This window comes from Salmo salar, chromosome 15 (assembly GCF_965601325.2).
Source record: "Salmo salar chromosome 15, fSalSal1, whole genome shotgun sequence".
Lineage (NCBI taxonomy): Eukaryota > Metazoa > Chordata > Actinopteri > Salmoniformes > Salmonidae > Salmo > Salmo salar.
The window spans coordinates 75,682,071-75,695,000 of record NC_138305.1 but is presented as its reverse complement, the minus strand read 5'-3'; the positions used below and the strand labels follow the sequence as shown (position 1 = coordinate 75,695,000).

Below are 12,930 nucleotides of genomic sequence, written 5' to 3'. Positions count from 1 at the left end.
CAAACCTGTTGAGTAAAGATGAAACACACACACACACACACACACACACACACACACACACACATCCTGAAGTATATCCCTGCTTGCACCGATGGGACCCACGCATATGTCTATCAAGCGTGCTGCGGCTTCTCTAAAAGAGCTGTATGTGTATGCGTGCTGTGTCCGTGTGTGTGTGTGTGTGTGTGTGTGTGTGTGTGTGTGTGTGTGTGTGTGTGTGTGTGTGTGTGTGTGTGTGTGTGTGTGTGTGTGTGTGTGTGTGTGTGTGTGTGTGTCAGATCTCTGAGGGATCCACAGCGAGTCATGCTTTAAAGAGCCCTGAGTTAGTGGAAGTTTCTTTCTTGTTTCATGCACCAGAAGTAACCCAGGCCTTTCTTTTTTTTGGGGGGGGGGGTTAGCTGAGATCTCACCCCCAGGCCCCCGTGGGCGGGCACCCGCCCCCACTCTGGAGAAGCAATATTGCTACTTTAAGTGTTACTTGGAAATGTTCCCCGTTGCTTTTACAAGGGGAAACAGTGTGTGTTGCTGGAGAGGCTAGCCGGTATTGTAGTTGACCATCCCCTGTGCAGCTCCCCCCCCTCCTCTCCTCCCACCAACCCTCTCTCTCTCTCTCTCTCTCACTACCGTCCTACCGTACGTCATCATGAAAAACCCACCGCCATGGAAAAGCGCACACATAGTTTCATCCCTTTCTCCCCCACCTTCTCCCCCTCTCTCTCTCCTTCTCCCGTTTCACCTTCTCTCTCCCTCTCTCTCTCTTTCTCCGTCTCTCTTTGTCTTTCTCTCCCTCTCTCGCTCTTATTCTCTCTCTCTTTCTCTGCTCTTTAGATTTTTATTGCTGCCTCTCTTTTTTCCTCCCATAAAAATCTGGCCCGATTCAAGGCTCTTTGTTAAGACAGAACCATCATCAAAGGGCCTGATTAAAGAGGAACAGGTAAGAGTTTCTCGTTTGTGGCCCTAACGATACCAATAACTCTGCTAAGTGGAGCGATATTCTGTGGATTATTGGGGAGGTGGGGCGGCAAGCACCAGATTAGGCAGTACCCCCCCGTACCCCCGTCCCGTCCCTTCCCCCCTCCACATCAAATGTTTATACGTTTGTTGAGCACCAGATTAGGCAGTACCCCCCCATACCCCCGTCCCGTCCCTTCCCCCCTCCACATCAAATGTTTATACGTTTGTTGTGCAACAGAGCCGCCTGCTCATTTTTCATATCTGTCATGGTTCCACACCCCCACCCAAACTCCCACCCTAACCCCCACCACCAGAGGAACTTTTTCTCCCCTTATTTGGGGTGGGGGGGAATATTGCATATTTTTGCAGTTTTCCCTAGATACTTGCTTTTCATCAGGAACGGACCTCGGAATTGAAATATTGACTTACTCTGAGACAATGATATAGTCTCTGTGTGCACTGGACTGGTAGGGCTCGATCACTGAGCAACAGCCACCCAATTCCACTCATTTTTTATTATCGTAGTCATACAGTTGTAGTCCAATGCACATTTATTTATTTAGGATTTTCTTACTGAATTAGAGAGGGTAGAGTTAACCATACATTTGGCCCTTCATTGCAGTTCAGGCCCAACTGAGCTGATCCAGAAGCAATCCAGAATTCAATCGAACCAGCACCGTGCTGCAAATAACATTGTACGCATTTGAGGTGATGCAATTGTGTTCCCAACGGGGTGAAACGAAACGAAACAATCGCTTTGATTTGAATGCCATTGCGCTCATGCTGCAGAGATTTTGCGCAGTGCATATTTGATTTAATGTAAGCTGAATGTCACAAAAGTACGGCTTGACTTGACCGTACTAGTCTTCATGCTACACACACACACACACACACACACACACACACACACACACACACACACACACACACACACACACACACACACACACACACACACACACATACAAAGAAGAGTGCATTCTACCACACATTTAAGTCAGCCAGTGCCAAAGCTGCTCCACTAAAACGAGACGGCATCACCGAGACAAGTCCCTGTGCCACGAGGAACATGTGTTTACGTGAGTGGATGCAGACTGCAGAAAATTGCTGCAGATCTCTATCTCTCCACGTCTAACTCTTTTGTGGAGCTGATTAAACAGAGTCTAGAACAGTCTGCCTGTTGTAGTACTCCGTGATTTTCAGATGTTCGCTTTAACGGCCTTTTGGTCAAAACTTTACGTGTCAATGTTACTATAGTAACATTGACGTTGTTACAATGTTACTATAGTAACATTGATTACCTGGCAACAGTCATCACTGCTTAGTCATTTTTTTTTTAAAGAGTTGCATTGTTTGATAACATTTTAATATTTTCCTTTGGCATTACCTAATATAGTGTAGCATGTACTATACCTGTAGCCCATAGAAATGAGAATAGAAATGAAATGAAATAGAAATGAATAGAAAGGGCATCTCCATTCAAGTCAATGATGGGATAATTGTTGGACTGGCAGCCATTTAAAGTGTACACATGCCAGGACATAGAAGAAGGAAGTGTACCCTTCAATCTGAGCTGTGATTTGTTGAGTCAACTGACATTACAAAAAATGGATTCCATTGTCATGAGCCACATCAGTTAGCATCATTTCAATGAACGTTCTACATTACCATGGCAATCCAGCATCAGTTGATGGAACATTCCAAAATACAAAAGGAAATGATTGCATCACAATTCCAGGCTGCCATTGTGATGGTACCCATGAGTTTGGCAGTCAAATCTCCAGGGTTAGAGCTTCCAAGACCATTCTATTCATTCTTATTTCTAAGCTATAGCCTACATATCATCGTCTATATATTTATGTTCAATGCTCATAGGTAGATAATGTATGTCACAGTTATTTTTATGTCACAGTTATTTTCAAGTCAAGTCTTGCAATCACTAATTGAATATTTTATCTGTCATATTTTGTTATTATTGGATGATGTTTCATATATTTTTTTCGTAATATTTTTGCAATTGTATATTTTATAAAGTGTGGGTGGGGGGTTTGTTTCTTTCTCGCCAACGTTCTAAATAAGTCTTGTTGCTCTGTGAAATCTCAATGAGCTGTTACTTGTATAACCTGTCTTAATTGTGTTACGAGTATATTATCATGGTTTGGCTGGCTCAGTATGAGTACACTGAAGTACACTGAAGTACACTGAAATGGGTAAGTGTGTGAAATCCTTGGGGAATATTTAAGGATATTTAATATCCTTTCTGGAAATGCCAAGTTAGCAAAGGCTTTTTTTGAGAGATATAATTCAGCAAATAGCATACATTACCAATAATCATTACAACATGAAATAGTACAGGTTTAATAAAAACTAAAAACATCCATGACGGGACAGAGAGGAACAAGTCTGTGGTAGCTCATCTTAAAGCTCAGATGTCGTCTGACCCCTTGTTCTGGTTTGTGTGTAGAGAGAATCCGTCTTACGGGGGGGGGGGGGGGGTCCCCCGTGTGTGTGTACACACCCAATGTCTCTTTGTTTTCCAGCACGGCTAGCAATAACAGGGGTGTTTAAAAGAGTGCATTTACAATTTATCAAATAAATCTGATGCCTTCATGTCGCCGGGTTCTCTGGACACACGGTAGTTTCCAGTGGAATAACATGGACCAAACAAGCGGCCCATTGTAGGCCCAGCCAACGCCAGGACCCCCAAGGTGCGAATTAATGATTGACCCCTGATGTAATCAGGATAAATAGTTCCCCGTGAAAAGAGAGACGGGGAGCGAAAGAACAACATGGTGGAGGGAGAAAGGAAGGCACTATCTGGCGGAGGTTTTTTAAGCAGCCCTCCGGGAGACAGTGCTAACATCTCACTCCTCTTCGGAGACCAAAGCCAAACACACAAGTAAAAACGTCTCGGCTTGGCCGTCTCACGTCACTTTTTAACTTTCCTCCTCCTCTTCCTGGCCCCTTTCATTATGTTCCTGCTTACTTTTCTCTCCCTCTCCTTTTCTTTTCTTTTTATTTGTAGTGAATTTCATGGTCGAACATGGCCAAGCCATCGACTAGAATGTCACAGGGAAAAAGGAGGGAAGAGGATTTTTTTTCTTCTGTGGTGATTAATTTTAACTTTCCTTTTTTTTTATTTTTTATTTTATGAATAAGGGAACTGAGCTCGGTGGATCTTAACTTCTGGCCACAAGTCTCCTTTAAATCACATTGTGTTTTCGCTTGGCGCTCCGCTCCAGTGGTTTCTGTCTTACACAAATAATGTTTTGTTCATTAAAATTAGAGACGTTACTCCACCCCCTCCCACCACCCTTCTTGCTGCTCAATTTCGAGGTAGTGATCTGTGTGTTTCTGCTTCGAGGCTCTTAAAGTCTAACAGTATTTAATAGATTTTCCAACCCTCTCTTCGGTTGTTCAAATTGCGCTAGATGGGTCGGGTGCCAGCAAAAAGGGGAGAGAAAAAAAAAAATTGTGGTTCAAAAACACTTTTGATTCTTGAAAACTGCACCAGATAGGCCGCGGTTATAAAAGTTTAATTGATCTGTGAAAAGTGGAAGCTACTGCTGGCGTACATGTTTCCCTTCGCTTAATTGCCCGCCTGGTCTGCGCCCCTATGAAACCCTGATCATTAAAGAAAATGGGTAAAACGTTTATTTTCCCGAGAAAAAAAAGAAAAGAAGAAAAATCCACTGGATGACGTAAAATTGGTCATAAATGCCTTCGTTTTACTGGCCAGATTTTATATGACAAGTTTCCCAGATCTGTCAGGACTCTCTCTCGCCAGTCGCTGGGAGCCTGTCACAGTGTGTTCATAGTTCACGTTTACATTCTAGACTTACATATCCGTTCATTCAGCAATTATTTTTTTCTCTCGATTTTACGAGCCAAAACCCAAGCGTTTATTGGAGCGAAAGCAGATAATTGATTTCAGATACTCCTTGTTGTCAATTATACAATATTCCATTCTCTTCTATTTCCTCATTCCAATGTCTAATTTCGGAGACTTTCTGTTCATACGGTAAATACGGTAATGGTCATCATGAACAGCTCTTGATGTTTCAAAGTCAAGTTAAATCAAAGATCATTGGTCATGTACACATACTTGCAGATGTTATCTCAGGTAGAGAGAAATGCTTGCGATCTGAAACTTGTGCAACTGTTAAGCTGATTAGGTCATTATGCGCCAAACTGGATCATACTAGTTTGTCGAGTATCCTCACTCAACAGTGACTCTTCAGATGTTAGATACTGTAGGACCAAGGGACATTTAAACTCTAATGTAATATTATCTTTATATTATCGATTGTGTATTTGGACATTTTTTTATATATATATAGGTATTTAATAATGTGTTCTGTTGTATCGTTGTAATAAAGTATTGATGTTGATTGTTTTCTGCCCAGAAACTACAGATTGAAATGATCTATCTAGCTAAATCTGGTGCAATAGCATGTTGTACATGGTCCCTGACAAATAAACAAATACATAAAACAATAAGTAGAAGTAAGCGAGTTCAACTGGCTAAATCTCCCGTCTTTATGTTTTCAACTTGGTTTAAGAGTTCAACGGCTGTGGATGCGAGCGCCAGGCCAGCCTCAGTTAGTCCTGAAGCGGTGTTATGTTGTTGGCAGGGCCGGTCGTGAGGAGGAGGGAGCCGGCTGATTGGAAACACTCCTGCAGTAATTGCGGAGCCTAGTTCAGACTGATTTCCCCGGCCTGTGTTTGGATAGCAAACTGCAGTTAGTGCTTCTAGCAAAAGACACCAGACTTGTTCACTCCTCTCCACGCTGCCACGCTAGAGCCTGCCTGCTCCGTCCGTCGTCCAGGCAACCTATAAAGTGTTGTGAGTTTGGTATCAACAAAATCAACGGGTTTGTTACATTTGAGTGCTGCCCCTGGGTATTGACGTGGGTCTTAATTCTGAGATTTTCCACTTTTTGTTACGGCATGACACTCGCACCAGAAAGATATCTGCCACCCATAACTGTAGACGTTTCGTCGTTTAATTGTTTTGTTCATTTTCATTTATTCAATGGCGTATCTTTCCACCTTCTGCTCCAACGTGTGTGTCTGTATATCTCCAAGTGATCTGTCCGTGACTCTGCGGTAGAGAGGTTTGTGTGTCTAGCTAGACTCGCGCCCCTCTAATTCTTTGTGCTCGTCACTGACTCTGGACGGTGGAATCCCGAATGGCGCAATTACGCTGTCAGCCACAGAACAGTGACAAACATAGGTGACTAATCTAAACTGGCGAGTGACTGGCAATACCTGGGTCATTTCTCCCCCATTATCTGTAAGATGACCCTGTAGGAAATGGCGGTGGTTGTGACTGAATGGAACATCATGTCCCATCAGGGCCTCTGACGGTGGGGAATGTCCTCACTAGGAATACTGTGGGCAGGCAGCCCTAACTGGGGCTGAAGGCTTTTAAGCTTTTCCGTCTTTCGCTTGTTTGGGTTGAGTGAGTCAGTTAGTAGAACGGGCCTAGATGGTTACGTTCTATTGGTGATATTGTCTATAAAGTTCCTGTCTACAAAATAAAGTTTGTCTTTTGGTGATATTGGTATATAGCCCTATTGTTGAGACTGTGTCTTTCAACATGGAGTGAGTTGAAGAGAATAGGTCAAGCATATTTTTCTCACTCTGAAGGCATGTACAGTATATATCCTTTGTAGTAATTTCTCTCTCTCTCTCACTCTTTCTCTCTGATTCACAATTTACTTGCGTGGTTAAAGAAAGGTTGAATATAAGCCACAAAACTAACTCTCTCTTTCTCTTCATCTCTCTCAGATGACAGTGAAACAGTGGACAGCATGTACGAGACAGACCCCCACCTCCTGGCGGGAGGGGCCGAGAGTGGCGAGGAGGAGACAGAGGACAGCATCATGTCCCCCATCCCTGTAGGACACCCGTCCCCACACCCCAACAACCACCATCACCACAGCCACCACGGGCGCCACCATCACCACAACGAGGACCCCTTCACGCCCAAGGAAGGCTCGCCCTATGAGGTGCCCGTCTACATTCCCGATGACATTCCCATCCCCAGTGACCTGGAGCTGCGCGAGTCCTCGGTCCCCGGAGCGGGCCTGGGGATATGGGCCAAAACCCGGATCGGGATGGGAGAGTGCTTCGGACCTCACAGCGCACTGCAGAGTGCCACGGTCAAAGACGGCTCCTTCGGATGGGAGGTAGGTCGTAGTTTTGACGTTCTGTCTACGTTATTTAGACGTCTTAGCTCAGTTTGTCGCTTATTTAAGTACCTGCAGAGAGTGGTACATATTCTGATTGAGTCTGAATGAAAAAAACGGGTTGAAGAATTAAGGGTCCTTTTCTGTTATGCGACCTTGAGAGAGGTAAGTGAACGGTGCTTGAGACTCTTGGTCCTCAGCTATTTTAGCCCGGTGAGACCGTCTAGCCGCCAAACGAAGATACTCATTCCATTTGCACCTCCTACTACCATTGGACCTCATCTTTGAACCAGCCCACCGTCGTCTCTTTAAAATGCGTTGGTCGCCAACGTTGGAAAATCCAACTGATTACTGGAGGTATCAGCTTTTCGGTGCAGACTCCCCCTATCCGTCCAACGGAGCGCGCCCATTTGGTCACGCCACACGATATGGAAATGGAAGAAGCGTGCAGCCAGCCCGTATTGAACTATTAATTTTCATTTCAACATGACATTAGAGGATATTGAAGTTGCTTCAGTAAGCTCATGGAGTGAATGATTTTCTCTCTCCGTCTCTTTCTCTCTCGCTCTCTCGCTCTCTCTCTCTCTCGCTCTCTCCCTCTCCCTCTCTCTCTCTCCCCCTCGCTCTGTCTCTCTCTCTCTCTCTCTCTCTCGCTCTCTCTCTCTCTCTCTCTCTCTCGCTCTCTCTCTCCCTCTCTCTCTCTCCCCCTCGCTCTGTCTCTCTCTCTCTCTCTCGCTCTCTCTCTCTCTCTCTCTCGCTCTCTCTCTCTCTCTCCCTCTCTCTCGCTCTCTCTCTCCCTCTCTCTCTCTCCCTCTCTCTCTCTCCCCCTCGCTCTGTCTCTCTCCACCGCACGGCTAATCAGACCAGAATCTTCCCGAGTCGGCTTCTCATTTCAGGAGGCTGGCGTTTTGGTCAGTCACATATATAGTCGGATATTTTATAGCATTACCTTCACATGTAATTATGCACTCTGAGCTAATCACGTCACTAAAAGGTTGGGTATAGTTTGGAGGCAGCCACTTCGGACAGGGTGTACCGTACATTATGTAGGCTGGCTGAGACAACCGTCATTTGCAGTTGCTCTCGCTCTCTCCTTCTCTTTTTCCTCCAGTACGCGAGACGAAACATTTGCCGATTAGAGAGGCGAGGCACACGCTACATGGCACAAAGCCACGGAAAGCGTTTTCCTCTGGAAAGTTCATATTATGACTAGACCTACGGGGCACGCATAGGGCCCCCCCCGCCCCTCCCCTCCGCGCTCTCTCTTTTTTTCTTTCTCTCTCTCTTGCTCTCTCTCACTCTCTCCCCCTGAAAGCTATACTCTCACTCTTTCTGTCTTTTTCTCGCTCTCCCCCTCTATCTCTCTCCTCTCCGTCTCTCTCTCTCTCTCTCTCTCTCTCTTTCTTTCTGTGTGTAAGCTGCTCCTGCCTAACCCTGTACAACACTCATGTTACAGGCCCAAAATGACTGCTGAACATTGTTTACATTGATTCTGAGGGGTCGGCCTGCTGCTCCCTGGCAAAATGACCGACTGAACCGAGGTTCTGATGGCTCCATGACTTAGTCAGACTCCAGACAGAGATCATTGTCTGTATATGACTATTTTGTTTCAATACTGTTCTAGCCAATAATTCAGCTAGTCAGGACTTCGTTCAAAATTCCTAGTTTATAATGTGTCAATTATTTTGCACGTTTTGGATTAGATTCTTTTTGTTGTTGTTGAGTGGTGTGATTTTCCTTCGGCTACTTTCGCTTTATCTGTCAATCTAGGGTCACTCTCTGTCCTTTTTCTTTGCCGTTTCAAATAACCTATCAGTTTGTTCCACCGCTGGGCACGTCACCAACAGAAGGTCCCAAACATTTCTCCTCTCGCCGTCGAAATCCCACCTCGACTTCGTCTCGCCTGTGTTTGGAAGAGACATCCTGTCTCTCTCTCTCTCTCTTTTTTTTTTAGGTCCCTTATCAAAGATAGCCATAACAGCCCAGCCATCGATAGCCATCACGAAACTCCTCCAGGACCCCTCCCCACACCGCCTCTGGTCTTAGAAAAATAGACAGGCCTACAGAGAGAGGGAGGGAAGGAACAGAGGGAGAGAGAGGGCGAGAGAAGGAAGCGAGAGAGAGGGAGGGGGAAGAGAGACCGGGGAGATGGGGCACTAAGAAAGCAGGGGGGAGGTCAGTGCTGTTAATGGGCCTTGATGGAGGGGGGCCCACTGTCTGTCAGTCTGTCCCCTCTAGCCCCAACTGAATAGGGGGGGACTTGTTATGAGAGATAATATTTGATTAGATCCCAGATCTCCTTTTGTCTAAATGTGATCCTATCTACAGAATGCTCAGGGTAGGGTTTTAACTCAAGTAGTCATCATGGTGGGAATTGAATGGGAGTTGAAAGGATCGTATACTGTGCAGGATCCACCTATAGAATGGGTGTTGGTTAGAGTTGTGACACAGACAGGTGTGTGTAATGATATCTGGGTAGTATGTCGAGTTAAGAGGATGTGTGACGTGTGTGTGTGTATGCATGAGGTCTGTGTGTAATTAGGCTTGGGTAGAGTTAATGGGCAGTGTGAATGGGGCTCTATGGGTGAAAAGCTCAGGTGTGTGCGTGCGCGTGTGTTAGTGAGAGTGTGTGCGCGTGTTGGAAATTGTGTGCGCGTCTCTCAGTGTGTGTGTGTCTCTTGACGTCTGTGTGTGATCAGCCCTGGAGCACGGCACGGTCTCTGCCACCATCCGGTCCTGGATAATGAGAATGATCCAGGTGGACAGAAAAGAACGGAACAGAGAAGAGAAGAAAAGGAAGCCCAGTCTTGTCTGTCCCGGGGCGTTGGGTGATGCCGAGGTGTTAACTCTGACTCATTTCCCCGAGACGGACAGCTCAATCTAGGAGATGCTTAGCTCGGGGCCACGTCCATTCAGCCTGTCCCTCCGCTCCCCCCACTGCAACGGCAGAGCCACCCGGAGTCATCCATTTAAAAGCTATTATGCTCCCCTTTATCACAACATAATATAAAGGCCGGGCTCCGCAAAAGAACCGATTTCAATCAAGCTGTGCGCACGGGCCCTTGTCTGGAAGGCCTCTCTGCTATGGGACTGGGAGGGATCCTTCAGAGTGACACGGCCTATTGTGGAAGCAGAGTTTGGTCCCAGATCAGGTATTGACAGGAGCAGGTGGGCTTACAATAGAGGTTCACACTGCTGCTCCTCTCCTGTTCTTCTCCCCGTTCGCAGTACACACTGGAGCCCACTGTCAGCTCACGCTCCCTCTGGGAAAGGGAGGGAGGTAGAGGGCACTGGGAGAGAGGACACAAGTGAAAAGTGTGTGTGTGTGTGTGTGTGTGTGTGTGTGTGTGTGTGTGTTGGTAAGGGTGTGTGCAGTGTTGCACGAATAGATACTATATGTGTCAGTGTGTGCGTTTTATTTTTATTTTTTTATGAAAGTGTGTGTGTTTGTGTGTGTGTATGTGGACACCTGGAGAGTGGTTATTTTAATTTTAAAAAAACAGAGTCCAAGATCCCCCAAAGTGGTACAACAATACATTCTCACATGTGCGTGTATGTGTTTAATGACACGTAAGCCCCATATCCACCCACTGTGACTAACAGAAGGTTGTCCCAGCGTTGAAACAAAGAACCGTCTCTCTAGTGATCCCTGATCCAAACTGTAAAATAACTCAATCAAATATCTTCCGTTTTGTCTCGGGCTGCCGAGGGAACGCAGCAAAGCCCAAATCAAACAAGAGCAGATCCCTTTCCAAAGCTATATTAATGGTGTTTACTCACCCTTCTCCTAACCTCGTTACAGGGCGTGTCAACCCCGTGACAGGGCCTTTGTCACTCCGACACCTTTTACTTTTGTCATCTCGTCCTTTCTCTTTGTCCTGCGTCTCAAGTGTTTGCTATCTCAAAGAAGGCACTTGTGCCGAGTCAACAAATGATTCAGTGGTCGCTGATAAAATCTCTCTCCATGTGAAGACGGAAAGGAAAGCGCCTTGCCATGTCTTCACATTATGGGACACATTGTCGGAAATAGCTCTGCACAATTAAGAGAGTCTTTGTAGGGCGTAATGACCTCCTGGTGATTGACCTGGCTGGTGTTGGTCGAATGAATCGCAGAAGTTTGCTGTGTGCAAGCAACTATTTGTGTTTGAAATGGTGCTGTGGTTAATGTGATACCGTTCTTTGACTTTTTGTAACGTCTAGGGACTAACGTCAAGTCTTTTAATGTGACCTGCCATGTGGGTCTGCACTGTTAAACATCTTGAGTGTTTCAACTTGTTAAGAAATATGAGTTATCGCACAGACTTGTTGAAGTTGAAATAGCAACCCTTTTTGACGGGGCATGTGTCATGCCTTTCACAGATTGATGTGGTACACACACATATATACACACACACACACTAACAAATGTCCCATTACCCGGGTGTATGGCACCCGTCGGCCATACCTCCTCCCAGCTTCAAAGGGTCTCGAACCCTCAAGGACCTTGGGATGACTTTGTTGCCGGGCAGATTAGGACTTTTGCTTTGTTTGTGCTTATAGCGTTTGAGTGTTTTTCCATATCAGCATCATTCATCCGATGAGAGTGAAGAAAAGGGGAAAAAAGTGCCTGTCGTTCTTTTCTCTCTCTCGTATTTACCTTACTGTTGACTTAGCGATACGCCAAGGCGTTAGATGGGTGCTCTTGGGCAGCCGGCGGGACTACGTGACAGATACCCAGCGCTCCATGGACGTTGCTCATATTTCTCCGCCTGCATTCTTTTGTGCCCTGATCCCTGGGATGACAGCTTCCTTTTCATGCCAGCACTTGGTTGGCCCTTTTGTTTGCTAGCTAAAACGCTAGCTAATGTCCTCTTGGAACCCGGGCGAAGACTTTGGGCCCCGCCCTGACACTTATCTGTCCTGACCCTACCGCTCACCTCCAGCACTGTTTGCTCGCCTTTTGTGTCGGAGGAATTGCTGAGCCCTGTATACCCAGCATGTGTCAAGATAGTGCACTAGCGGTGATCAAGGCGCAGTTTGCAACATGTTTGGTCTGTTTGCCGACGAGGTGTTTTTTGTGTGCTTTTTATCTCGAGCCGGGCCACAAGACTAATGTTACCTAGCTGATAGGGCAGAAACCGCCAAGGACTTTAGGGGACACCGAATAGACAAACCAAAGGAATGGCGAGTAGTTGACAGAGAGAGGGAAGTAGCTAGTGCCCCCCATTCAAACGACTGCAGATACACGGAAACCGGCCGCGCTATGCGTTTTCGCTTTGAATATTTGTTCTATTTTGTGGGAAGATGTGGTTTTGAATCAATATCCAATGTCTGTATGTCAGATGTACACCTTTCAAGGTAAGGTGCTGACGAACGGAATGTACAACTTATCGCCATAACGATAGCACCTTCATCTGTGGGGGGAATGGTTTCTGAGTAAGCCCACAGTGTGGTTTGTGTTTATCTGCAAATTGATCAAAATGTTGTCTGTTCAGACGATCTTAGCATGTTGTACCAAGAATACACTGTTTCTTATCAGTCAAGACCATGTATTGAGGGGTCTCCTGAGTGGCGCAGTGGTCTAAGGCACTGCATCGCAGTGCTAGAAGCGTCACTACAGACCTGGGTTCGATCCTAGGCTGTATCACAACCGGCCATGACCGGGAGTCCCATGGAGCGGCGCATAATTAACCCAGCGTCGTCGGGGTTAGGGGAGGGTTTGGCCGGGGGGGCTTTACATGGCTCATCGCGCTCTAGCAACTCCTTGTGGCGGGCCGGGTGCCTGCAGGCTGACCCCGGTTGT

General features: G+C 46.2%; 1 protein-coding gene across 12 annotated transcripts in view; it reads left to right on the top strand.

Annotated features, from left to right (window-relative positions):
• The window catches only part of prdm16 (PR domain containing 16), a 243,781-nt gene that overhangs the window by 68,240 nt on the left and 162,611 nt on the right, over positions 1–12,930 (top strand). For all 12 annotated transcript variants that reach the window (XR_014380665.1, XM_082962061.1, XM_082962051.1 and 9 more), the window contains exon 2: positions 6,748–7,148. Coding sequence is in view for 11 of the 12 variants with exons in the window: in XM_082962061.1 (XP_082818187.1) it covers positions 6,748–7,148 (401 nt within the window). In the remaining variant the exon portion in view is untranslated. The remainder of the gene's footprint in view (positions 1–6,747; positions 7,149–12,930) is intronic.